The sequence below is a fragment of the Podarcis muralis genome, chromosome 6 (assembly GCF_964188315.1).
Source record: "Podarcis muralis chromosome 6, rPodMur119.hap1.1, whole genome shotgun sequence".
NCBI classification, from domain to species: Eukaryota; Metazoa; Chordata; class Lepidosauria; order Squamata; family Lacertidae; genus Podarcis; species Podarcis muralis.
In genome coordinates, this window is record NC_135660.1 from 79,973,124 (window position 1) to 80,000,684 (window position 27,561).

Here is a 27,561-nt window from a genome sequence, read left to right on the forward strand (position 1 = left end):
GCAGTTAAGAATGGGTGAGAAGCCTGGTGCTCACCCATGGAAATCAACCAGGCCCTTTGAGGACTCCTCTTCGCAAAACCTTCAAGAAGTTTACAAGTGACCAAAAAGAACATTCAGAGGGTCCAGTGGAAGCCTAGAAAGCACAGAGGAAAATTAGTGTGGATCAAACCTAATTCTCAGTGGTAAAGTGTCATTTGTAGTTCAGTCCCATGATAAGCGATAGCAAAGATGTTCGTTGTACCAAAGCACCCTTTTTCCCTGATGGAAAGGAACAGGGTGCCAGCTAGTGGAGAACGGGGCATGCCAGCAAAATGGACACAGTGGTGTGTTGTGCCTGCTGCTGGAAGGCACACAGTAACTGGATATCTGCCCTCTGTCTCCCCAAGATCCAGTGTGTGAATTGCTCGCAGCACCCGGAAGAAAGGTAAATAGATAAATCCAATAAATTACTAGAGCAGCTGCATACCCAGTTTCCATGAAAGAAAATGAAACTTAAGTTTGGAGGGCTTTTTTATCTGTAAGCTGCATTTAGTCCCTATCAGGGAGAAAAGGATAGTGTGGGTGTTCAAAAGCTCTGAAACCACAGACTAACTTGGAATCACAAAGTGAATGAAAGGTGTCAAAACCACCAGCAATTTATGCTCCTACTATAACTTCCCACTTATTCAAAATAAGCACCATTTCATTTTATTAGCTGCTATTTGTTCTGCTTCATAAAACACAAGGTTTCCCCCTCCCTGCTGAAAACAACAGTGGCCTGTTTTTGTCATTTGTACTATTGGAAAATAGTTCTCTTAAAGGGAGAAAATGGCTGCCTTTGAGTTTCCAGAGTTAGTCTTGTTGACATGTTTGTGTTGTCCTCCTAGTCTTGTTGATATGCTTGCTTTGAAGAACGACATGCATTCTTGCAATATCACCATTCTTGCTACATTTTAGCACTCCTGCACCAAGTCTGCTACTCACCCATCTCAAGTAAAGGCATAATGGAACCAAACAACATCAGATAATACTTAGAGTAAATCACAGTTTAAGATGGCCAACCCATTATACAATGAGACCTAAAGCAAAATACAAAAACATTGAGGGACTAACTGAAGTAGCCACATGAGATTATTGTAGGGATGGCAGAGCCAAAATAACACAATAGAAATACAGTGGTACCTCGGGTTACATACGCTTCAGGTTACATACGCTTGAGGTTACAGACTCCCCTAACCCATAAATAGTACCTCGGGTTAAGAACTTTGCTTCAGAATAAGAACAGAAATCATGCTCCGGCGGCGTGGTGGCAGCGGGAGGCCCCATTAGCTAAAGTGGTGCTTCAGGTTAAGAACAGTTTCAGGTTAAGAGCAGACCTCCGGAACGAATTAAGTACTTAACCTGAGGTACCACTGTAGTCACTGGGGTTTTCTGTGGAAATTTGCTGCTTGGGGATAAAGAAGAAGATAGAATTCTAGCTATAAACTTCCCACATCAATAGTCACCACCCCTAAGGATGCCAGTTGACCTGTTTGCAACTCATGAGCACCCTATGTAACTGATTTTTTTTAAAAAAATAAAAATAAAACAAAACTGTCCAAGAGATCTTTTACTTGGTCTAGGTTTGTGACATTCCATAATTTAAATATATAAATTTATTAAATCACCATGATCATCATCATCCACTGAGAGTTCTCAAAACTCATCTACCATGACAACAGTGTTTGAACAATGTAACATCGAACTTCAGCAACACAATAAAATGGCAGTTTCCAAAAACAGCATCTCTCTTCAAACAAAACTAGACAGAAGGCAGTATTTATCTAGGTTTGGAGAAACATGTCGGAAGAACCCAAACACTAATTTGGTACTCACCTTATTTTAAAGGAGAAGGTGGCAAGATCGATGACAAAAACTGCAGAGGGAAATAGCTCCTAGTCCACCTCCTAGAAAGGTCTGGATGGCAGAACCACCGTGCAATGCTGCTGTAAAGAAATGTAAAGTAAGTTCTGTTTTCTGTTATCCACTTTATATTTATAGGTTTTGTTTTCAAGCATTTGGTTTTATTTGGCTGGGGAAACTCAGCCAGATGGGCAGGGTATAAATAATAAATTATTATTATTTCAAAAAGGGTGTGTGGCTGGCAACTGCGGCTGATGCTAAAAGCAAAAACCACTCAGATTTGAAACTTCCCAACATTCAAAGTTTTCCTCATCAACTGTGAATAGTTCGCGAATGTTTGAAGGGCCAGCTTTCCATTCAGTAAACACATATGTAGCACTGACATTTGATAGTGCTGTGCATGTCATGACCCAGTCCCAGATATTTTGCACAGAGATTCAGAGGAACAAAAATCACAGATGTGGGACATTCACAGTCTACCTTAGGAGTACCACCAACTCCAAAGTGGCCCAGTGTCCAATCCAACAGTAGGTCGCACAAAGAAGAGGACTAAGCAGTGGCGTAGCGTGGGTTGTCAGCACCCGGGGCAAGGCAAGTAATTTGCACCCCCTAACCCATGGATTTGCGCCCCCTAACCCATGGATTTGCGCCCCCTAACCTGTGGATTTGCCCTAACCCCAGATGTTGCGCCCGGTGCGGCCGGTCCCCCCTGCACCCCCCACGCTACGCCACTGGGACTAAGGCTGATTCGCCTCTCAAAACCAGGGGTACAGTCTCAAAGAGGGGAATTAGAATCCACAGCTGCACCATCTCACTTCCATAACCCAGCAGAGGACCTACCCCAAGGCCACCTATATTTTGGTAATCTTACATTTCCTTATGCAATAAACAAAACAAAAAGTAGCATTTGTTCTTAGAAAGGTCATTCTCGGTATTATTATTTTTTAATTCCTTCCCCTAATACATAAAAACTATTATAGCCTCAAAGTGACAAAGAAATATTTAATTTGCTGTACAACTAATTTAAAGTCATCCTCACCAATTAAAATAACCCCTATTGAATAACTGTCTGAAGTCTGAGTTGTGTCATCAAGCAATTAAACTGATTAAAACTTGTAGTCCTCCTTAGAAGCATTAAATATGTTTTCTGGAGGTGTCAATGCGGGACATATTGGTGGGGAGGTGTCTGTTAAAAAAAAAGTTCAGTGATATTTAAAAGGTGGAAAAAACAGCAAAGGTTCTTGTGGAACCTTATAGACTAAGAGTGCACTTTATCGATTCATGGAGAGTTTCTAGACCCAGATCTGCTTTTCTGTAATAATGCCAGGGAATGAGCCCAAGAAACATTTGTTCAACCTCTTCTTCAAGGCAGCCTTTTAGACTCTTGAAAACTGCTATTATGGCTCCCCTTAAATTTCCTCTCTCTATATTAAACACACCCAGACACACCGAGCAATTTTTCTCATGAGTTCCAACCCTTTAATCATTGCTGTTGCATTGGTCAAATTTCTCTTCGATTTCTTGCTCTTCTTAAAACAGCTTTATTTGCTCTAGCTTTGAAGCTTGTTTTTGTCTTTGTTTTTTAGACTGTTCCCCATGCACTTTTCTTTCCTGCTTCTCCTGCTTCCTTTGTTCTCTCTTTAGCCCCTCTTACTTTTTATTATTATTACTGAGATATTTAATTGCCTATATTTGATTTGCCCCATCTAGTAAACTTTAGTAACATTTCAGCACGTCGCAGATAAAAATAGGGACCTTTCGGTTTACTGTACCGTCCTTATTCTCTGCCTGATCCTAGTAATAGCATATTTCTAGATAATGCTGAAGCATTCCTGCATCACCATCATCATCATCATCATCACCATCATCACCATAATTTATTTATATGCCACCCATCTGACTGGATTGCCCCAGCCACTCTGGGAAACTTCCAATAAACTAAAACACAGTTAAGACATCAAACATTAAAAACTTCCTGAAACAAGGCTGCCTTCAGATGTCTTCTAAATATCAGATAATTGTTTATCTGTTTAACATCTGATGGGAGGGTATTCCACAGGGCAGGCGCCACTACCGAGAAGGCCCTCTGCCTGGTTCCCTGTTACCTCACTTCACACAATGAGGGAACCACAGAAGGCCCTCGGAGCAGGATTTCAGTGTCTGGACTGAATGATCAGGCTTGTGGCTGGAGAGCGAAGCATTACCTTCTCCCCACACCTTTTTATCAATGTGTTTAGTGTCACATCCTGCTAAGGCTATCGTCCTGCACACTTACATAGAAATATGGAGGACAGCAAGACGGTAATCCAGGTGTACATACCAGGAAATAAAAATGTAAGTGGAGTAAGATGCGGGTCATTCAGTTTTATTGAACATGCATAAAAGAGATCTTTCCTGTATCAGGAAAAGGATATGATATTAATAAGGCTAGTCCTGTATCTGCTAAATCTTTATTGATAAACTAATCCTACCATATCATGTGGGCTGTGTTCTGAGAAGCTCTTGCTCAAAGTTTGATGTTAGTCTTTTCATAGATCCTAAGAAATCTGAAATTTATCTTTATTGAGATAAAACCAGGTATATATTGATATAAATAGAATAGGATGCTTAATGTGTAGGGGATGAACTGTAAAAGTGGGTGGGTATTAGTACATTTACTGCTAAAAGCACTGTATTAGTCCCTGGTTTAAACAACAGTCAACAAAAACTAATAATAAAAAGGAGAAGATGGAGATCACATCTGTTATGATCTTGAGAAATGGTATATATTCTGGACTAGCCACAATCCATATCTATCCTGTATCCACTGTGCAATGTCTTATGAAGCACTGGAATTTGATTCATTTGCCCCACACTAGCTTCAATCTGAATTGAGAAAAAGAGTTGCATTTCAAGCCAATTAGGTGTACACAGCCTAGATCTGGTCATTCTAGTGGTGTCATACATCCTGCAGAGACTGTTGTTTTTACTGCCTGGTTGTCTTTAGTGCCTGGAGAGGGCTCTAAGGTTTGGAAACACACACATAAACACACACGGAGAGAGAGAGAGAGAGAGAGAGAGAGAGAGAGAGAGAGAGAGAGAGTGCTGTTGTACGTTCCAACTGAGGTTGTTCCGGTTTCAAGTCCTAGAGTCCCCGACACGCCTACTTAGCCACAAAGGGAAAGGATTAGCACGCAAGTTTTGTTTCGCTTTGCAAGTCCGGAGCTCCTCCGGTTAACCACAAGTTGCAGCATGTGATCCCACGTAGTGGAAACCTGTGGGTGTCATGGTTTCCTCCCACGCATTGCCCATGCTGCAATACATTCTCAGCAGTATAAATAAACAAAACCATAACGATGGCACCTAAATGGTACTGTGGCCTACTAACAGCTAAAAGGAACAGACATGAAATTAAAAACACAAATGTCTCCTTTGAATTTATTAAGACACTTTCTGTGAGGTAGATACACATACTTATAAGTCCCAATTTAATTTGTACTTATATCCCTTTGAGGTATGTTGGTGAAGTTTAAACACAGAAAACATATTCGTGACTCCAAATTTAAACTAGTTTCCAATGTGGTTGGTGCCCAACCAAGGTAACCTGGGAAATGTGGTACTATGAAGGGGCACAAAAGAAAAGGACTTCACCCCCAGCGCCAAAACTAGCATTGCTAGTTGCTGGGGGCAAACCATGCCAATTAAACCCATTTTAAAGCAGTATCAAAGTGGTTTAAATTTATGGTGCAGAAGACCCTAAACAGAAAAAAATGCTGCTGCTATTGTAACACTATCCTTTCAGTTATGTGCTTGATTAGTACATGATTGTAAACATTTTGGTGTGGGGCTTACCAATAACTGGAGACAAAATGTGTATACAAATCCAAAACACAAACCTGATAAAAAAAATGGGAAAGCGTTTCAGATCTGTTTTTCATTTGGCTCCACAGGCCTGTTTTCAATTGGGCTCTGTTTATCAGCTGCTAGAGGCCAGACAAGAAGTTGGAGATCCATAATCTGATAGAGGAATTGTTTTTTCCTTGGGTTTTCTGTATGTTTGTTTACTTTAAAACAGACACCGAGTATCCCAAATTTGATTCTAGCAATGGCACTGTGGAAGGGTGTTTAACTCATTCCATCTCAAGTCATTTCCTCAGTGAAGAAAGCACTCCAACCTATCCCTCAAAACTGATGTTAGTCAATGAGGGGAGTATATGCACTTTTAAGATATGCTGTGTAATAGATTCTACTATACAGAATCATATAGAAACGTAAGCAAACATAGAAACGTATGCAAACCTGAAAATTACACACAACTTTTATTATCGAACAGAATGAGAAAAAACAACAACCCAAATCGCAAATATGTGTAGAGCAAAGTTGGTTGCCAAAGCAAATATTTTAGTCAGTAAAGATAGCTGTGGGAATAGACAACCACTGATATAAAAATAGAAAAATATACACTGATTAGCTGGGGATTAGAGAATTTGCAGTGAGACTGAGCAAAGAAGCCAAGCTCTCAGTTTAACCCGTTGTCCTTTGCCTGTGACAAGGATATGCGTTTTAACTCTGTCACACCTTTTAGGTGCACTGAATACAAAGCCACTCATGAGTTTCAAGTTATCTAGTCTTCACCAATATGTTTACACTCTTTCCTTTTATTAATGATAACAAAGGAAGTGACTTTACCCCCCCAATTAAGGCAAGCAGCAAGTCCCCAGAGGTTGGGCAGGATTAACATGAAGCATACAAAAGCTTTGCTCTAGGGGAATCTTTGTGGAGAAAACCCCACCAATTAAAAAATGACATTTAGAAGAAGCATTTGAAAACTTCAAATTTTGCCAGCATCTTTAACAGAAAACCAAGTGTTATTTTCTCATAGGAGCTTCTTTGTGGGCAGTAAGGGATTCACCTGAACCATCCATTTTGCACAACAGTCCAAGAGTGTGTGAGGGAGTTTCTGTTTCTCCCACAGCCTTTTCTGTCATGAAGTGACAGTGGCAATTGCACCTCCCATTGGAAATTGCCCCTCTCATTTTTTACTCGTAGAGGTGTGGTGTGGTGGCACTCAAACAAGGTGCACAAAACCACTCTTACTCATCTGGTTGTAGGTCAGGATTTCTATCATGACTCCTAGGGGCCAAGGCAGTTTTGGCTCCCTGAATATTTTTTGAGGGTGCTGGGCCGCCCTCAATATTCAGAGGATGTCACATGATGTCACACCAGGGGCCCCAATCCTCTGAAGAAGTTGGTGCCTCCGTATGCATAGGTGGGGAAACTGTTTTTGCAATCCCAGTTGTACAACAAAACATACACTCAGCTCCTATGGGTCTATGTACGTAAGAGTAGCCTGTTATAATGAAAAAGTAAATAATAGATATAATAAATTGGGGGCGGGGGGATAAGCTGAATAAAAAGGGATAGGCCATGGAAACCAGAAAAGGGCAGAGAGGGAAGTCAAGGCATTCTGAGAATCCTAAATGAAAAGGTGATTGATATGTTTAAATGGAAATATGCTATGTAAAAATTTTATATATATATATATATATATATATATAGTAGCCTGGCAAGTGTGCCATCTAGTCATGACTCCAGTTCCCAGAAAGGTTCCGGCTCCCACCGAACACACAGAGACAAAGGCTCTTACTCAGAAGGAAGGAAGAAAATTTTGTGCAGGCAAGGAGTGATACAGGCTCAGCAGCAGAGACATTGCTCAGGAGACACAATTCAGGAGTTCAAGGACTGGACAGAAGTGACAAAGGTGTCCCAACAAGTTCCCCCACCCTTCCCACTAAGCTTTTAAAAACAATGCATGGTGTCTTTCCACCTAGTGGGAATATCGGGGTGGCAAGTGCACACTCTGTCAGCGCTAATGGGTCTGCTCTGAATTTGCAGAGGTGATGGCCTGGTTCTAGATGACAAGACTGTACCCTCCTGCTCAGACTCCTATTCGATCACTAGCACCTTCTCTTCAACCTCCCCTCCCTCCAAGCCCTCCCCAGCCTCCACTGAGGATTGCCGCTCAGCCGGAAGGACAGAGGGGAGAGCTGACATCCCTTCTCCCCCTTACAAACTGACTCCAGCCAAGATTCACCCAATGCAGTCCTCCATTTCCTCCTCCTCCATCAGAGCCTGCCAACCCAATCCAAATCCTGACAGTGCTGCAGTCCTCATAATTCACAAAACATGGTACAATATAATGTAGAAATCAAATACAATTTCTATACACACTGGCTCTCAAGAAGGAATTTTTGTGGGAAGTGTTACGTCTGGATAGAAAAAAACCCAACACATTGATTTTGTGAAAGAAAATCACTAATCATTTTGTGCAGTAAGGATTTGTGATGTCAGTGAAGCTGCTGGCAATGCTGACATCACAAAGGCTGAGCGACTGTGATGGCACAGTCGGGGTAGCTCAGGGAACAGAATAGGCAGTAGGATGGCAGGACCCTGAGGAAAGAGTGGAGTGGAAGGAAATCTGATAAGGAAAGGGAGAAAAGGAGGCGAGACTGAAGGAAGGATGGGACCTGGAAAAGGAAACAGTGGAATGTGGCTAAGAGAAGCTGGCAGGTAGGAGAGGCTATGCAGAGGAGTTTGATAGTGGTGGTTGCGATTGATAAAGTACAGGGGCCACCTGAAACATCTGCTGTGGCTTATAGCACTTTTCCTGAGTATTCACATTTCACATACTTCAGTTGTCAGTGTGACAACCTTCTATTACTATCTTCATATTGCAGAGGAAGAGGTGGCCTACAGCCCCCTAGTGAGTTCTTAGCCAAGGTGGTAATTTGAAGCGGGGACTTCCCAAAACAGGCTTTGAGCAGCTGCATTACACCAGAACGCCTCAAGCTGCAGTTGGGAAGCACGTTGCTTAGAGATATTTACTGCAAAATCTACATGGTTGTTTTTTCCTTCCCCCACTTGAAACTTGCCGTGTCTATTTCTCCATGGAACCCATGCAGCCCTTTGAAAGAAAGGGCTTGGAAATTTGCCCGCAAGAGGGTGGTGCTGCCAACTGATTGTAACATGGGAAGCTGCCTGCCTTATACGGAGTCAGATCATTGGCCTGTCCAGTTCAGGACTGTCTGCATGAGGTATGGGGAGCCTGCAGCCTTCCGGAGCCAGGGCTTTTTCGGCTGTGGCTCCAACCTGGTGGAACGCTCTGTCACAAGAGACAAGGGCCCTGCAGGACTTGACATCTTTCCGCAGGGCCTGCAAGACAGAGCTGTTCCACCAGGCCTTTGGCCAGGGCACAGCCTGACTCCCTCCTTTTGCAATCTTCACAGAACTTTAGCCTAATGGTTGCCATCAATTTGAGTTGAATTAATTTTATAATGAAATGATTTTAGAATGTTGTACTATTTTATTGTTGTTAGCCGCCCTGAGCCCGGCTTCAGCTGAGGAGGGCAGGATATAAATAAAATTTATTATTATTATTATTATTATTATTATTATTATTATTATTATTATCAACAACAATGACCATCCCCTGGCTGATAACCATGCTGAATTTGCAAATCAATAGCAAATTCTGACTGCCTGGGCCACCAGCATCCTCATTATACTGTGTTTGCACACAGAATATGCCCAGACCCACTTGTAGTCCAATGGAAATTCCATGTCAGATAATCAGCGGACAAACTGATGTGGAAAGGGTTTTCCAAGGTAGGAAGCTTTAGAACAAGGGCAAATTTGACTGTTTGTTTAACACGGTGGTTTTCACAGTTTAGAGAACTGAAATTCCCTCTACTTGTTTCCCCCGTCAAGCCAAAGTTAATTTCCCTCCCCCGTTTATCCCAGGCCCTACTTGGTAATGAGATGCAGCGAGTAGGCACAAGCTGTAACACAGAAGGAAGTGCTGGCAAAGTCTTCAAGAGTGTCAACCTCCCCCTCCAGCTCCCACCTCACCCACCCACACATCACAGCCACTCATCTGACATCACGAGAAGCTGGTGTGGGTTTTGTTCCTCTGTGTAATTTCCCCTTTCTTTTTTACTTGGCGGAGCACGGCAAAAAAAGAAAAAAGGAAAGAAATTGCTAAGCAGTTAGTATCTGCGCAGAGCAAACTGCAATGCATTTGCTATGCTCCGCGGCGCTGTCTGTGAGAGATAGCGTTCTAAGTGATAACGTGGGAACCACAAGGCTCCAGTCCCTAGGTTTCTCTGCTTCGCACATCAAAGGCTAAAGAAACATGAAATGGAACAGCAATTCCATGTGTTCCTTCGTAGTTGCACAAAGCTAAACACGGTGTGATGCAGGTCCCCCTTCCTGCCTCTAACTCTCGGAAGGATGAGAAGTATGCAGCTAATGGTAGCAGGAGAAGAAGCAAAGGGTTGTTTATTTTGCCCCCAATACTTAATTTCTAACAAGAAAGGTACTGGAGCTCATCTGCCCTGGAAGAACCTGCCTTTAAGTCCTAAGCAAGTAGGGACAGATGACAGTAAGTCAGTGGGGAAATGTATTCACTGTGCATTCAGAAATACCTACTTCACATTTTTCTCTAGACTTAGCCCTTGTTGTTGACACCCATCTTTCTTGTGATACGATGGAAGAGTGCAGCTTGCGAGGGGAATTCAAACTGTCGGGGAGTTACAGTGCCTGCTGTGGCTGTAGTGATTGATACAGGAGAAACACATTTTGTTGAAGCTGGGGCAGATGAAGGTATTTGGTTGCAGTGGCGTAGCGTGGGGGGTGCAGGGGGGGCCGGCCGCACCGGGCGCAACATCTGGGGTTAGGGCAAATCCACAGGTTAGGGGGCGCAAATCCACGGGTTAGGGGGCGCAAATCCACGGGTTAGGGGGCGCAAATTACTTGCCTTGCCCCGGGTGCTGACAACCTACGCTACGCCACTGTTTGGTTGTGCTGCTGCAGGTGCACCATGGCATTTCTTCCCTCTGCATTCCTACCAGCGGTCGTTCCTCCTCTGCTCACTGCTATGGATACACTACCTGTCTATCTGTCTGTAGGCACTGCAAGGGACATCTGCAAGGGATTCCCATACAACAGAGTTGATGTTGCTAGCCTTTATGTCACATTTGCAGACATCTTTCTACTGCAGAGTTGGTCTGCCGATGGGCCTTGTGCCTGAAGCCAGCTCCCCATAGAGATCCTTGGGAATCCTGCCATCTTCCATTCTGTGAACATGACTAAGCCAGCCATAGACGTTTTGCTGAAACAGGAGTGTGAACGTGCTGGAAATGTTGAGAGAGCACATCTTTGTTTGAGACTCTGTCCTGCCATGTGATGCCCAATATCTTCTTGATGCAGCACATGTGACCAAAAGAACCCCCGATTCTTGGACTGGATCAATCCTGTGGGGTTCAACTGGCTTCATCCACACAGGATCCAATTTGATCCTACACTGTGCTGGTTGCAGTTCTCCTTTTGTGCAGCCTTTTAGCTGAGTGGGAGGCTCTGATCCTGCACAATGCTGTGCACACGCATTCACAGAACATTTGTAAGGGCTTTTGAAAATTCTTAGCCCCATCCCTGAATTGTTTGGGGGGATGAATCTGGGATGGGTGGGACAACACAGGGCAAATGGCCCTGATCTGGGAGCCATAGAGTGGTCTTCTTCTTCTTTGGTCATCACTCGTAGCCGAGTAAGATTGTCTTCCAAAAACATGGTTTTAACAGTGAGTCCATAAGTGACTGTGGAGGCCAATTCTGGACCCACACATCCTTCCACAGTGGGGACATAGGATTCTAGGTGGGAGTTGATCATGGTGAGGTTTTGTCAAGCACGTCTTCCTCTTAGCACGTTTTTCCCGTTCTTCTTGAGTTCGAGCATCTTCAAAGCCCATTAGAGTGGTACCACAGAGTGAATCAGGGGTTTATGCACATCCCTTCTTCACAACGTGAATGAAGAATGTCCAGTGAGGGCTCATGTTTGTGTATGACCCATCACATAAATAATATCAGAGAGAGGGAACTTTCAAATCACTGTGCAAAGCTGGCTTTTCAGTAGAGGCAGATCAAGCATTCAGATGCAATTCTCAAATGCAGATGCATTAATGCATATGATATACAGTGGTACGTCTAGTTACAAACTTAATTCATTCCAGAGGTCCGTTCTTAACCTGAAACTGTTCTTAACTAGAGGCGTGCTTTCACTAATGGAGCCTCTTGCTGCCGCTGCACTGCCGGCACATGACGTCCGTTCTTATCCTGGGGCAAAGTTCTTAACTCGAGGTAACTCTTCTGGGTTAGCGGAGTTTGTAACCTGAAGCGTTTGTAACCTGAGGCGTTTGTAACTCGAGGTATACACATATAATAACTAGTGCAAAGCCTTTACATCTTCCGGATAGTCCAGTATTTCTTATACATGCAGGTCCCACTTTATGCAGGTCCTCACTATGCGAAAATTCGTCCCTAAACCTCGCTATATGCACTGCAGATTCCATGGTTGGGAATGCATTAGAAAATTCCTCATAGGAATCAATAGAAATCATCAACTCATGAAACAAACACTTGCCTGATAAAAGATTACCAGGAAATGCACTGTGTTCATAAAGCGGGACGGGACCTGTGTGTATTTGTAAAACTATATACATTTCTTGTGCCCCTCCCCCCAAATGGCTTGATTAGCAATTTGGTAAGAAACATAGTTCAAATAGCTTTGTATTCATGTAAGTATCCCTTGAAAAGAGATTTTATGAAATGATTTTTAAAAGTTTAATAAGTCTGTTTCATCTTGCACCGATTAAACCGTCTTCTGAATCCTAAATATACTTTATGTGAAAGCAAGCTTTGTGAGTATCACTGGGACTGACTTTCTTGTTTAGGCACAAGGTGTAAATATCTTCGTGGCTGCCATCCAGCAGACAATAGCAGGCTATAGGATTGAAGCTTATAGGAATCTAAATCTTCTAACATGAAAATTAAGAGCCTTATCCAGGCCAACGCTTGTATGTATAACTTGGACACAGAACTGGGAGACAGCACCGTCTTTACCCGGGGGTGCAAGGGGTGCGAGGCACCCGGGCGCCAAATTCGGGGGGGCAGGTGCCCGCCGCTGAAGCCGCCTAAGCTCTTAACTATCTACCTGTTATGAAATAATAAATAATTTTGAGCAAGCTAGAAAAACAAAATACATGTATACCTACTGTTTCACTAATGGACTTTCAACTTTGTGTGCTCCTTTACCAAAGACGTGACGCGCCAGCGGCAGCACTTGTCATTCACAACAGTGGTGCTCGTCAGACTCAATGACTGCGCTTGTCATTCTCAACAGCGCCGTGCATGTGAAATTAACTTTTACATCAAAATATTATCTTACATATTGTATTGAGCTGCTATGAGGCAGCTGGGTCGTCCAGGGCACCTTTGAATACTTATAAGTTTACTTATAAGTGTGGGGGTGTTAATTTGGGGGCTAAACTAAATTTGGGGGCGCTGAGTGGATCTTTGCACCCAGAGGCGCATATGCTAAAGACAGCACTGCTGGGAGACAGTCCAAAGACTTGTATATCATAGAATGACAGAACTGCGGAGTTGGCAGGGATCCCGAGGGTCATCTAGTCCAACCCCCTGCAATGTATGGATCTCCACTAAAACATCCATGGCGATGGCCATCCAAGCTCTGCTTCAAAACCTCCAAGGAAAAGACTTTCAGTCACAGCTGAGGCTTGTTATCTCAGGCTTGCAAAATCTGGCTCACTTGCGGTGAACGAAAATGGCCTCCAAGCAGGAAAGTGGGAAGCATTACAGATACGAAGTTCGCAAGCTACAAGTGACTGGCATAGAAATGTGCCAGCTTATGGGTTCATAAAATAAAATAAAATGCATTATCTTGCAAAAAGTTGATTCCCCTGGCCCAAACAAGAAATGTACTTATCTGTCTATCTTATTTATAGTTCCCCCTTCATTGAAAGATCCCAGGGTAGAAATACACAGCAGGGATAAAACATTATATAATAAAACCCAATTTTCCAATATTCCGACTTCAGCGAAACAGGCAATGGCAGCAGACTATGGAAACAGTCGATAAATCAGCAAGCCTGAGTGAATCAAAATCCAAAAGGCATTTATACGAACTTAGCATTTATATAGTGCATGTTCCCAACATCTTTTCTTTTTCTTAATTAAAAGCAAGCACAGGGAACCTCCAGCCCACTTGCCAAATGCAGCCTTGAGCTAGCCCATGGGACTTTCCTGGGGCCACACTCTCTCATCCTTCACCAGCCCAGCTCCCTCCTCTAGATATTTTGTCTGGCTTGAATGTCTCTGTGCTAATGCCTCTTGCTTGCCTTTGTAGAGGATGGAGAGATGTGGGGGAGGGTGCAGAAACCTTATGACTTTTATGTGGCTGTGTTGTCTCCTTCTGGTACACCCCCATAGTCCATCTGTCTTCCTCCCACCCACCCAACCAAGGCAGAAGGGAACAATTTAAGTCAGAGAAACAGAGAGAAGCAGGACAGGTTTAGCCTTTCGTGTCGTGACTCCAATCTCAACTAGGAGCCCTGTTGGCTGCTTTTAACCAATGCAAAGATGTCGAGAGATCCAATTGCAAATCTCTCCCATGCCGCCTTGCCTTGTCCTTAGAATGATTCTGTAGACTGATCAGCATTCTGAGAGAGAATGGCCTGCCCAAGGCCACTAAGCAAATTCACGTCAAAGGCAAGACTTGAGTGATCACAGTTCTGCCACAACGTTATACCAGCTCTCAGTAAGCATCGCAGAAGCATAGAGTGATGTCACATTTTTGCTTTTACTTGAATTTTGCACAACTACGGCTACAGCCTGCAAACCCCAAAGAACTCTTTGGGAATTACTTATGACTAGATATGGGTTGGGAAGTCAACCAATTGAGAAGGATAAATGGAGCACAAGTTTTTTGGAAAGCAGAGGTCCTGTTTGTGGTGTTGTGCCCTAGTCTTTCCCCACTGCCCCCTTTCTTCCGGTGACTGAGAGATTAAGAAGGTGAGAAAGGGAAAAGGCCAAGTCCCACACTTTTAGGGGAGGCAGAAGGGAGAGTCTCTGGAGTATTTTTGAAAGCATCAGGGGTGATTTGCAAGCCTGGTTTGGTTTCGGTTTGGTTTGGTTTGGCTCCCAGCTGTGGGTTAAACCACAGAGCCTAGGACTTCCCAATCAGAAGGTTGGCGGTTCGAATCCCCGCAACGGGGTGAGCTCCCGTTGCTCGGTTCCTGCTCCTGCCAACCTAGCAGTTCGAAAGCACCCCCGGGTGCAAGTAGATAAATAGGTACCGCTCTGGTGGGAAGGTAAAATGCATTTCCGTGTGCTGCTCTGGTTCGCCAGAAGCGGCTTAGTCATGCTGGCCACATGACCCAGAAGCTGTACGCTGACTCCCTCAGCCAATAAAGCGAGATGAGCGCCGCAACCCCAGAGTTGATCACAACTGGACCTAATGGTCAGGGGTCCCTTTACCTTTACATTTCCGATCAGGGATGTGGGTGGCACTGTGGTCTAAACCACAGAGCCTAGGGCTTGCCGATCAGAAGGTCGGCGGTTTGAATCCCCACGACGGGGTGAGCTCCCGTTGCTCGGTCCTAGCTCCTGCCCACCTAGCAGTTCGAAAGCATGTCAAAGTGCAACAAGATAAATAGGTACCGCTCTAGCGGGAAGGTAAATGGCATTTCCATGTGCTGCTCTGGTTCGCCAGAAGCGGCTTAGTCATGCTGGCCACATGACCCAGAAGCTGTATGCAGACAAATGCCAGCTCCCTCGGTCTATAGAGCGAGAGGAATGCACAACCCCAGAGTCGTCTGCGACTGGACCTAATGGTCAGGGATACCTTTACCTTTACCTTTATATTTCCAATCACAATTCAAAGTGTTGGTGCTGACCTTTAAAGTCCTAAATGACCTCGGCCTAATATACCTGATGGAGCATCTCCACCCCCATCATTCAGCCCAGACACTGAGGTCCAGCGCCGAGGGCCCACTGGCAGGCTACCATTGATGGTGTTTCCTGGAGCTTGCAGAGCATGAATTAGACTTGGGAAGACCTTGGACAGTGTTTGTACCAGCTGGTAAAGAAAGCTGAGATGGCGGAGACCTGCAAATCCATCTACACATCTCTATCTGGCAGCCTGACTGACATTGAGGCCTCTGAATTTCCTCAGGAATGGAAAAGGAGAGAGAAACATCAGCTGTGGCATATTGCCACCCCCCTCTTCCTTTGTGTGTGTGTGTGTGTGTGTGTGTGTTTCTTTCCCCTCTGTGCTGTGGGTGGTGGTTGTTTTTTTCCATGGATGCTTGTGGGCAACAATTCATACCACTCAGGGTGAGAGGCTGGATGGTGGGGCAAAAGGTGTTAAGTTACTCAGAAGCCACAGAGAGTCTGTAGGCACAGAGTAGGTCCTCTTCGTGTGAAAGGCAGAGGAGGAGGGAATGGGCTGCCCTAAGTAACAAAACCAGGGTGGGAACCGATGCACTGGAACCATTGGTTTTTCTCATCTGTTTAAATCTCTTTGGATGTCTCGTGTTTGCTTTTACCTAGACATTTTGTTAAATTGAAATTTTAAATTCTTGTTATTGTGGTTTTGCTAGTTTACCATGTGACAGAACTGTTAAATTTGTGTTTATTGAACCTCTTTATGTGAGTTTACAATTTTTGTGTGTTGTTTTTCTCTGTTTATTTTAACACTTTGTTCCCCACTTTGGGATTGAAAATATTCAATGAAGAATGGGCTATAAATACTGCAAGTAAATAAATAGGTAAAATACCCCCACACCCTTTCCTGTACATGTGGAAGGACTATGGATGAGGAAGAATCATAGAATTTTGAGTTGAAAGGGACCATGAGGGTCATCTAGTCCAACCCCCTGCAATGCAAGAATCTTTTGCCCACTGTGGAGCTCGAACCCACGACCCTGAGATTAAGAGCCTCAGGCTCTACCGATTGAGCATCTTCCGCTTCATCCAGCCCTACTGCTCCACAGCCAGGGACTAGGATTGCTCCCTTAGCTTTATAATTTGAGAATAACAAAATGTTTATCATCGTGGTGTGTGAGGGTGTCTTGGCTTCTACAAGGACTCCAAAGGAGGCAGGTACAGGGCATCCCTGGATCTCAGGAGGCAATTTGCAGCCCGCTCCGCCTTTCAGGCCACAAGAAAGGCAAGTTTAACCACTACTTCAACATCCTCAAGGGCAACTCTTTCCTCCCAGAAGTCTCAGTGGCAATTATACACTTCTATAGGGGAAAGAGGAGCAACTGAAGATATTGTAGGAGTGACAACTAAGCCTCCTTTGCACTCCGGGTCACTCTTGCGATCCAAACCTGCTCCTATCTACTTAACTCCATCTTGAGCTTTGCTTCTTGTTCACATGAGGTGGGGAGGGAGAAAAGGAGAAGTGTATGGATGTGGCAAATAAGCTTTTATTTCTAGTAAAAGGAATATAAAGTGAATCATCATAAGATGCAGAAACCAAATTGTCTGTGTGCAGATAATGCTTTCAAGTGGTACAGCCCAATCATGTCTTATTGCATATTTGTTAGGTTCTGCACTCAGGTTGTCAGCTTCTAGGGCTGGCCCTACCATTAGGTAGAGTGGAGAATATGCCTCCTGCAGCTGATTTGGGGTGTCATGAGAGGGAAGCAAATGGTGGGAGTAGGAGTACAATGGTACCTCGGGTTAAGAATTTAATTCATTCTGGAGGGCCATTCTTAACCTGAAACTGTTCTTAACCTGAGGTACCACTTTAGCTAATGGGGCCTCCCGCTGCTGCTGTGCCGCCAGCACACGATTTCTGTTCTCATCCTGAAGCAAAGTTCTTAACCCAAGGTACTATTTCTGGGTTAGCGGAGTCTGTAACCTGAAGCATCTGTAACCCGAGGTACCACTGTAGTCGCATTTGCAGGGAGTGAGAGGGGTACTTGTGTCCCAGATGCCAAAATAATTAGTCTTTGGTACTTTGTACCTTGGCTTGCGCGAAGATGGAGAGCGGGGTAATAACCATTTGTTGCTTCACCTCAGGCAGCAAGATGTATAAACTGATTGAAAGGATGGGCTCCCAATTCTTTTTAAAGCATTAACAATTATACACATACATGCGCGCACACATCTTGAAAGGCACATTTGAGGTATGCTGTCTCATTTGTGAATGTTATCCTTGAAAGGGCTTCTCTTTCATCTGTTGTTCCCATGACAGCGGGCTCTTTTTTTTTAGACACACTTAGCATCTCTGTTCTGCATTGTGCTTGCTGATTAATGCCCCAACCCTTCACCTTTGACCTGCGGAATAACAAACCATAAGGCAAACGCTCACAGCAATCACACTTCAAATTGGCCTTTCCTGTGCAGGCATATTAAGAGAAATTGGAGGTTGTGTGGGGTGGGAGGGAGGGAGGGATGATAGATGCTTCCCTTCTAACCCTGCCAGCTCAGATATGACCAAAAAGGACATGCTATGGATTCTTTCAGGTGTCTCACCTGAGCAGTTCACTGACAAGGGGTGAAAGATGACAGATTGCCATGTGTGAATGGAGGATGTCCCTGCAGAACACCAGATAACAAAGTCCAGGAGCAATACACACTCACATCTTCCCTTCTAGCTCAGTCAGTAGAGCATGAGACTCTTAATCTTGGGGTTGTAGGTTTGAGCCCCGCCTTGGACGAAAGATTCTTGCATTGCTTGAGGTTGAACTAGATGACTCTCATGATCCCTTCCAACTCTGCAATTATACGATTTCCCCAGAGTTCTTGAAGATTAGAGCTCAAAGGACCAGGTATTATTAAGGAAAGTAGATCTCATCACTTGGATTCGAGGTGCTGGTGGGAGCATTGTGGCAGTTATCATGGGCTGCCACGACCCATGGGAAATGTAGGAGACAAAAAGGGGGAGCTGGGGGAGACTTGAGGGGGAGGGGGAGCCAACTGGATTAGATTCATTCGGCATCAAAACAGACTCCAGATTTGGTGGGGTAGACCCATGAAACCTGGTGACCAACCCTCACCACATCAGGGTGCACTGCGTTATTAATTAAAATGGTGGCCTTTGGGGGCTGAAAGGCAAGATATCAGAAAATTGAATCATAGAACTGTAGAGTTGGAAGGGACCTCCAGGGTCATCAAGTCCATATTTTTATTCTTTATAATAATATCATTGAGACTTCTTACTTCTGCTGGTTAGGGGATCAGGCTGTATTTCTCAGATCCAGCACAATTTTGAACCCCTGCTCACCTATGAGACAGAAAAAAACCTCTCCTAAGGATTCATCCGTACTTCCGCTTGTTCCATGCCTAGAAAACATAAGTCTGGATGGTATTTTGCTTGTCCTGTGCTTTCTGAGCATGGGTCCAAGTTGTTTTCTGTTTGCCCCACCACTTTCCCAGGGAAAAGCCACCCTTTAGTGGAAATATTAGTCCGCAAAAAATCCCACTGACATTTGCTCCAATTCAGTAGTAAAAATGGGGTTTTCCCAGGGGAATGAGTGGAAAACTGGATGAGCCCTTATAAACATGTAGGATCACATATGCTAAACAGAGATGCAAATAAAGTTGACTGCACTCCTGCAACCCACAGACTTGGCCAAAAAACCCAAACTTATCCTCCTGCTCTTGGAAAATGAAATCAGAAATGCGGGACTTAAATACATTTCCCCACTGCATCCACCTGCTGCACAGACCTGTTCAAGCATGCAACTTGGCTTTGAAAGAGTACAGGGAGATTCTGTTTTGAATTCAGCGCAAACTCACTCATCCTCAGGGGCTTTTGATATGCCTCTTAGAGTTGCTCTTCACAGTGGGCTTAGCTGAGAAAGCTAAGGAGAAATAAAGCAGAAGCTTGAAAGTCAAGTTTCCTCAAGGGGAAAGAGACAAAATGTGTATGAAAGCAAGCTGGATAGATACCTACAAGTGCCCTTACTGGGGCAGCCAGGTGAAAAAGAGGAGAGGACTATGGCTCCACTCCAGGACCTGTGTATCTGCAGTGTGAACCTTATGTTCAGCGCAGGATTTGGTCAAGCAGGCTGCAAAGTGGAGGTCTGAGGTCAGAAAGCATAAAGTGTCCTTATGATCAGGATATCAACCCCGTGGTTTTCAACTGAGATTACATATCACAGCCTTAAGGTAACTTTTATATCTAATTTTGGGTTTCTCCAAAACATGTTGTGGAATACAAAGGGGAGAATTAGGTTACAGCATTGCGTGTTTCTGTGTGAGAGTGTGTGTGTGTGTGTGTGTGTGTGTGTAATTTAGAAAATGCAGGAGACTTTGGTCCTAGAAGCATTCCTCTTTCAATCTCAAACTAAACTAGATAAGCATGTAGGTAGGTACCCACAGGCTAAACTAACACACACAAACACATCACTCCAGATAACAAATACCTAGTTGGCATGCAATTCCCAGACTCCATAGGAATCAACTATTCTCAGTCAGCAGCACTATTTCATGCTGTTAGTCACCAGGCAGTCTAATCAGTCACCATAGAAACCACAGAAAACATTTCGCATCAAGCACCCTCCTGGACTAGCATTTATTGCTTTCTTTAATATCGTTGCCTATGCCATGTTTATTTTATATTTATCACATTTGTATTGCACCTTTCCTCAAAGGAGCTCAGGGTGGCCTGTTTGAATGCAACACACTCTTGTGAGGTAAGTTAGCCTGACAGACAGTGGCTTGGGCAAAGCCACCCAATGAGCTTTATGCAGACCGAGAGAATCAAAATCCAGCTCTCACCGGTTTCAGTAGCATACAGGCAAAGTAGTGTAGCACCTAAAGTTCATATTTCACACTCAACTATAAGCCACCTACTCTTAGCAGCCCACAGCATCATAGCTAGACACTGGAGGGAGTGCTCAGGAGTGAACATGGACCACTGGTACCAAACTGTATGGGAAACTGCCTTACTAGAAAAGCTAACCAACAAACCAAAACTAACACAGGGAGAAATATAAGAGGACGTCTTCACCCCTGTGTGGCTCCCCTTTGTTACACACACAGCCTGACAAGAAAACAACAATAAACCACTGACAGCATATGAACTGACATGGCTAACTTCACCCAACGCCCATCTACCCGCACACACACGCAAACAAAATTTAGTCAACTGAAGGCAACCAACCATGCTCTGTGCCCCCCAGCCTCTCTCACTGCCAATGACAACTAATAAATGAATAGAAAGACAACCTACCCATGTGACGCTGACACAAGAACTTTGCACGTACACTATGTAAAACGATGAAAGTTTACTACCCCCCTCTCCCCCCGCACCCGCTTTCTCTCCCTGCCTCTCTTCTCCCCAACTTCCTACTGCATACAACATTAATGTCTCACATCGAATATAACTGATCTGTAGAAAGGTCGTTATGATCTGAAAATAGAGACAATGTATGTACTTTTGTAACCCAAGAAAATCGTTCATAAAAACTATATTTTTTTTTTAAAAAAAACACCTATGAAAGTGCCATCTGCGTTATGGAGGTATACTGTCTTGCCTAACAGGGTTCCTGACAGTAAGAGCTGTTCGACAGTGGAATTTGCTGCCAAGGAGTGTGGTGGAGTCTCCGTCTTTGGAGGTCTTTAAGCAGAGGCTTGACAACCATATGTCAGGAGTGCTCTGATGGTGTTTCCTGCTTGGCAGGGGGTTGGACTCGATGGCCCTTGTGGTCTCTTCCAACTCTATGATTCTATGATTCTATGAATGTCAGGACCAGAGAATGTGACCTCCCAGGGCTCTCTGTGTGGCTGCCTTTGGGACTCTCCCTACGCCATGGCCCCCTCGGGCCACCCCTTTCTTCTCCAGTCCCTCCTCGAGTGCTCTTGCCTAGCTGGAATGTCTGCTTGCTTGCTTAGATGGAGGACAGAGACATAAATGTGTGTGTCTGTAGAAACCTCTGGTTTGGGGTAGCTGAAATGTGCTTCAGCGATTGCACTGAAATGTGCGATTGCTTCAGCCGCTCTTGACTTTGGCCCCAGACACCAATGTCATGAAGTCCCTAGAAGGTTCCCCACAAGGGCCTACAGGCCTCAGGCTGACAAACGTTCCCCACATCTGATGCACGCAGAGTGCTTTGATCAGTCCAAAAGCACAATGGAAATCAGTCTTCCACAGCTTGGTGCTCTGCAGATGTTTCGTATTACAATAGCCAGTGTCAGGAATAATGAGAGTTGTACTCCAAAACATCTGGGGAGCATCACATGGGGAAGCCTGAAGTAAACGCTAAGTATTGTCATTATTAAGTCCAGCACTGGCTTTGGATTATAGACTTCCCACCACAACGATGTAGGTCTGAGCTGAGAATTGAAGTTCAGCCATAATAGCTTAATAGCAACTAAAATGTCACTTTCATTGGGGTTTTTTTTTTTGGGGGGGGGGAATTTCCACCCACCCCTGTTAAAATGGTTCTTTAGAAAATGGGAGACCATATTGACAATTTTATTTAGTCTAGTAACATGATATCAAATTCATATCCCCCCCCCCTTTAAAAATTACTTGCTAGTCCTCTTTCTTGTCTATTATTTTAAATTTACAAAGAGGCAGAGGGGGAGGTTACCAACTATGGTCTTTAGGAAGTTAATAGAATAAGATACTTCCTTAGTCAAGTACTCCACGGTAGGAGAAAATGCCTATACCCTGACTTCCATGTAGCTAGAATATAACAGCTGGTATGATTCAGAAGAAGCAAAACTCTAGACACCAACATTTTCAGATGTGAATAAGGAAGGATAGACAGATCAGACAAGGTCCATATAATAGAGACTTTAAAACACTAAGGGTGATTAATTACCTGAAAGCATCTTCAGCATATCTACAATCTTAGTTTGTGCTCATCTTGTCCTAGATGAGGTTTAGGAATTTGCCCAAATTTGTTAATGTAGGCGTCATAATTGAGCTGTTAGACTTGCGTTTTATATTTTGGATTTTGAACTGGCAGGTTTGGATGCAGGAACTGCTGCTAGCAGCTCAGCACACAAAACAACCACCCCCAGCTGATGGTCTTGGACAGAGGCCTTAAGTCCACCAGGGAGATGTTACACACCGTATAATTAAAGCCACAGAATGCTATTGCTTTTCTTGGTTTAAGCTTCCATAATTTTGTTTATTGGAGCAAAGCCAATTTAGCCTGTCGATTTACATATCGTGGCTGCAGAGGGTTTGGCAGATGGTCTAATTGCATGGCTTCTCGCTAGATTATTTTACTGGCTTTAGGGCAGTTACCACAAAACTTGAATTTAAAAGGAGGATAATGTACACGTCCAAAAAGATTTGGCCCCTCTGGCAAATTCCAAAGTAAACATAGTACGCTGTGTTTATGTACCAACATGGGAGTGAAAGCTGTCTCACATTGCTAGCAATCTATTGAGCAATGTCTTCACCTACCTTAGCAGACCCTCCAAGTGTCCCTATTTTCCAGGGACAGTCCTGGATTTACAGAAGCCATCCCGGTTTCTGATTGGGTCCTGAAATGTCCCACTTTTCCTTAGGACATCCATAGAGTACCACATTGGCTACCCATGCAGTTTCACTACCCTATCATTCAGAATGTCCATAAAATGTTTTAGCTATATTGTTGAAAGATCACAGATGTTTTAGACTATGACTCCCACCAGCTCCAGCCAAATGACTTCCCTTCCCTTGGCTCTGGTCAATACATAACATAGTTTGATTTACGGGCTTGTTGCATTAGAAATATGCTTAGTACTTTTATTAGCTCCTGTTATTACCTTGTTTTAATGCTGTTTTTATTATGGGCTAAGACTAAAACAAAGAAATGGTTGCCTTCTGCTTTAGCCTTTTCACATTGTTTGTGTACATTCAACAAAAAAATAGTCCATGGTTCACTGAAGGATGTGATATTTCATTGAAAAGACATAGCTGTTGTCAGCTGCCTTTGGTTCCTAAAGAGCTACAGCTGCACTCGAAAACAACCCCTGAAACAGGCATGATAACTGCTTATTTGATATACAAACCTGGCATCCTTTATATGTCATTAAGTGTAGATATGAAATGGGGCCCCAATCAATTAACAGCATTTCCCCCAAAAAGTCGAAATAAAATTTGAGATGCCAGGGAGAGTTGTTTAATCTCTGGATAGTCTCCTACATTAAACAAACAAAGTGGCCACACTCCAGATTGAATTGATCTAGACTGTGGGCCCATTGCATTCAAATTTTCAAGGACATTCTTCCACTTATTAGAATGAGGGCCTTCACCAGAAACCATTGTTAATAAGCTGAAGATGTTGCTTAATTTTTACAGAAAGGGTGCAGAGACACAATGCAAAAGTGTCTGGCCGAAATTTCATCTCAGCATGTGTAAATGTGTTATTTTCTTAGCACTAAGTAAATGTTGTGGGAAGGACACAGTACTAGTTTTAGCAGTAAGAAAATGGCACATTATGCACAGTTAGAGATGACATTTTGAGCCTACTTGGAGCCATGGAAGAAAACAAACTCAGTTAATGCATGGCACCCCCACCAGAAAATGAAGCTGTTTCTTACATTCTTCCCATTGTGAAAACAAACTGACCACATAAACCTAGGGGGGAAATGTTATGAATTGTTAAATTGCTGAGTTAAGCAAGATGTAACTCAGGATCTGTCTATACCACAATTCTCCAGGGCTCTGGGAAACAAATGTGTAGTACTGGGCACAGAATTCTGCTTCCTGACAGCTCACCTTTCATTAAAAGGGGATTTCTACAAGTAGCAGGTATGCAATGACCTCAAGATTTGGTTCAGACTTGATGTGGCACTTTAGAAAACAGCATGCCTTGATCTGAAGGCTGCCTGATTTGGCTTGGGGTTTGAGGCCAAAACCAAGTCCAAAAACAAAGCTTCCGATAACACATTGTTATTGGGAAATAAACATGGGAAGGAAACCTGACAAATTAGAAATAGGTCCAGAGGTTTTTATGCTAGGCATCTTTAAAGTTGGTTTGCAGGGATGGGAAATAAGAACTGAAAAGGATCTAGTTTCCTCTCTTTGGTTTTGTTTGTTCTGAATTTTACATTGTAAATTATTGTGCACATCAGAGCACCCCCAGTCTGTAAGGGTTGCAACAATGAGTTTACTTTATTGAGCCCCAATAAAGTAAGCAGGTCAAACATTATGAAACCAATATCACAATAAGGACTTGAATCCAGTTTGGGACAATATATCGATTTATCACCCATCCCTAGTATACACCCACCATTTTATTCTAGAATCAAGAGAGACTGATTTTTGTCTGTCTTCCACACACCATCTGTATATTTTTTGCTCCTGAAAATATATTGTTGAGAAACTGGTTTCATTCCAAAAAATAAAAGTTCGTTGCAAATTGATTTTGTATTACCCCACATTTGAAAACAGATGGGGGGGTCGTCCCAACAATGTGGAGGAGGTCCACACCTACCCAATGCTATTGTGTGTGGACCCACAGTAAAGTCACAATCACCTCTTCTTTCTTCATTCACCTGGGACACGTGCAGGGAGGGGAAGGTGTGGATAATCTAATAAAGGCAGGGGTTTCAAATGTGTATCAAGTAACCACATCCACCCTTGTTAATGCCACCATCTGGAATCACTCTAGAACAAAAGCAGCATGCTTCATGAGGACAAGAATGAGTAAGCCCTAATTCAGAAAACAACAACCCATTTTTGTGCTACAAATGGGTTGGTGTGTACACTAACTAGACAGTATTGTATATGAAACAGCCACACAAAATGACTCTTATAAAGTCATAATTGATAAGGCAGGCTATGGCTGATAAATGAAATAAGTAAAAATCCCTTGAGGCAAGCAAAACTCAAAACACAGACAACAAGAAGATTAAATCAAAAGAGAAATCAAAAGGTGTGGGGGAAGAAAAAAGTGGAATTTACTTCTGAATAAATGCGGTTAGGGGGCGTTATGTGCTTAAAAGGGGACAAGGATATTTCCCCTCGATGCTCATTACATGACTGGTTTCCCCACACCCAGTTCTAATTCACCGAAGCTGCCTTCTGTGCGTGTGGTATCATCCGCACGTGTGCAATGGCTGCCTGGACTGTACACACCTCAGCTTAACCACAGCTTCCATTTTCTAATCAGACACAAGCTGCTCTGAGAGAAAGCACATCAAACAAGAAGCTGCAAGAGACGGATTGATTGTGGCTAACATCGTGCGCATTTGGCTTCAAACACCACTGGTGGGAGCACGCCGGATTCGGAGTAAGCGAGACTGTGTAAGCCGAGGATTGCACTGCCTGGGAACTAACCCACACTCCTGAACCTTACATCAAACAGATTTCCCTCTTGAAGGATCAATGAGAAATTCTGACAGGGGGATCAATTTTTTAAAACTATCCGCTTGTATATTTATTACAGAAGTATATAGCTCGCCACCCAAAGGATATAGCTTGCCTACCTTTGATAGGCAGGTCTTACAAATTAGGAAATGGGGAGACATGCTTCCAAATGGGGGAACCCCTGTTTACTTAGCCCTGTTTACTTATTACCTACTCAACAGGTTAACCACCAAAATCCCAAAATCTGTTCCCATGACGCTGTCTTCGCTCGCTACATTTGCATCATAAAAGCTGTTGGCAGTAGCTTAACTTTGAGGGAATATCAGAAGCCCAAAGCACGAAGAAAATCTTAGAATGTGCCCTTTTCCCCCACGTAACCATGTTATACAAATACTCTTGCTCATGGTTTTAGGCTGCAACCCCATCTAGAGAGTAAATCCTATGGAAACTTACATCTGAGTAAACGTGCATAGGGTGGCACTGTAGAGCGTTATTTTCAGCCCTTTTTTTCCTCTTTCCCAAGCTTCTCCCACAGTGCAAGACATTTTTCCTTCTTTGAGGGAGAAAAAAAGTGGCAACAAAAGACAACATTCCTGAATCAACAAGTGTAGTAAGCAAGGAAAATTGCCATTTTGTCGCGTTTGATTTGGCAGGGGCGGAGGAAAACTGTGCAAAATTACAGCGGGGGGAGAGAGAACCAGAGAGATTTGCAGATAGTGCGCCTGGGCAAGAAGCCTCAGGAGATTTCAGAAGGTGGACAGATTTCTCTCTCGTTAATGACTTCAGATCCACTGAACACATGCCAGCAGGAAAAGCCGTTCAGCTCCCTGGCTTGGCTTAAAGCCCGCTGCTTGCCTGCTCCTTTTTGCAAAACAAGAACCTGAAGTTGCTAGCAGGTTGGCAGGAAGGATGGGCTGCAGAAAAACTTCGCCGGGTGGTCCCAGATAATCTGTAGGACAGATATTTGGCTGGAGGAGGTAGCCAGAAAGGTAAGCAGTTTTCTGTCTCTGTTTTGAATGGTTGTTCTGTACGTAGTTTTGCTTGAGGCTAAAGAATCGGATGCAAGCAGACTAAATAGGAGCCTGTCTAGCTGTGTGCTCGTGCCAGGTTTCTGGGGGGATTTCCAAGATTTAAACTCCCCCACCCTCTAGTTACTGCTCTAACTATGGCACACAGGGATTCCTCCGGACAAAAGCCAGGAAGACTCTTCCTTCTAGATTTGTGAATGTTATTATCCCCCCGTAGCAACTAAAACAGTATCACTGTTAAAAGTAACGAGCATATTAATGCCAAGAGCTTTTATGATAGCTGGTGGCAGCAAAAGAAAGAATTTTTCGGGGGACACAGAAGTGAGGGAGTTGTGTCCTGCTACTACATGTTAAGGTCTCTGGAAGAAAAATAGTAGTATATGTTAATGACAGGAGTCCAAAAATGGAGGAGGCAAGTGTGGGGAGCTCCTTTGGGGGGGGGGGGCTTGCCCTCCTACCCTCTGACATCACCCATGGCAATAGCCAAGAAGG

At 43.8% G+C, this 27,561-nt stretch overlaps 1 protein-coding gene across 1 annotated transcript in view; it reads left to right on the forward strand.

Annotated features, from left to right (window-relative positions):
• RASGEF1A (RasGEF domain family member 1A) overlaps nt 1–27,561 on the forward strand; it is a 211,593-nt gene that overhangs the window by 120,566 nt on the left and 63,466 nt on the right. The window contains exon 2 of the mRNA XM_028729203.2: nt 1,867–1,981. Coding sequence (XP_028585036.2) covers nt 1,940–1,981 — 42 coding nt within the window. The 5' untranslated portion in view covers nt 1,867–1,939. The remainder of the gene's footprint in view (nt 1–1,866; nt 1,982–27,561) is intronic.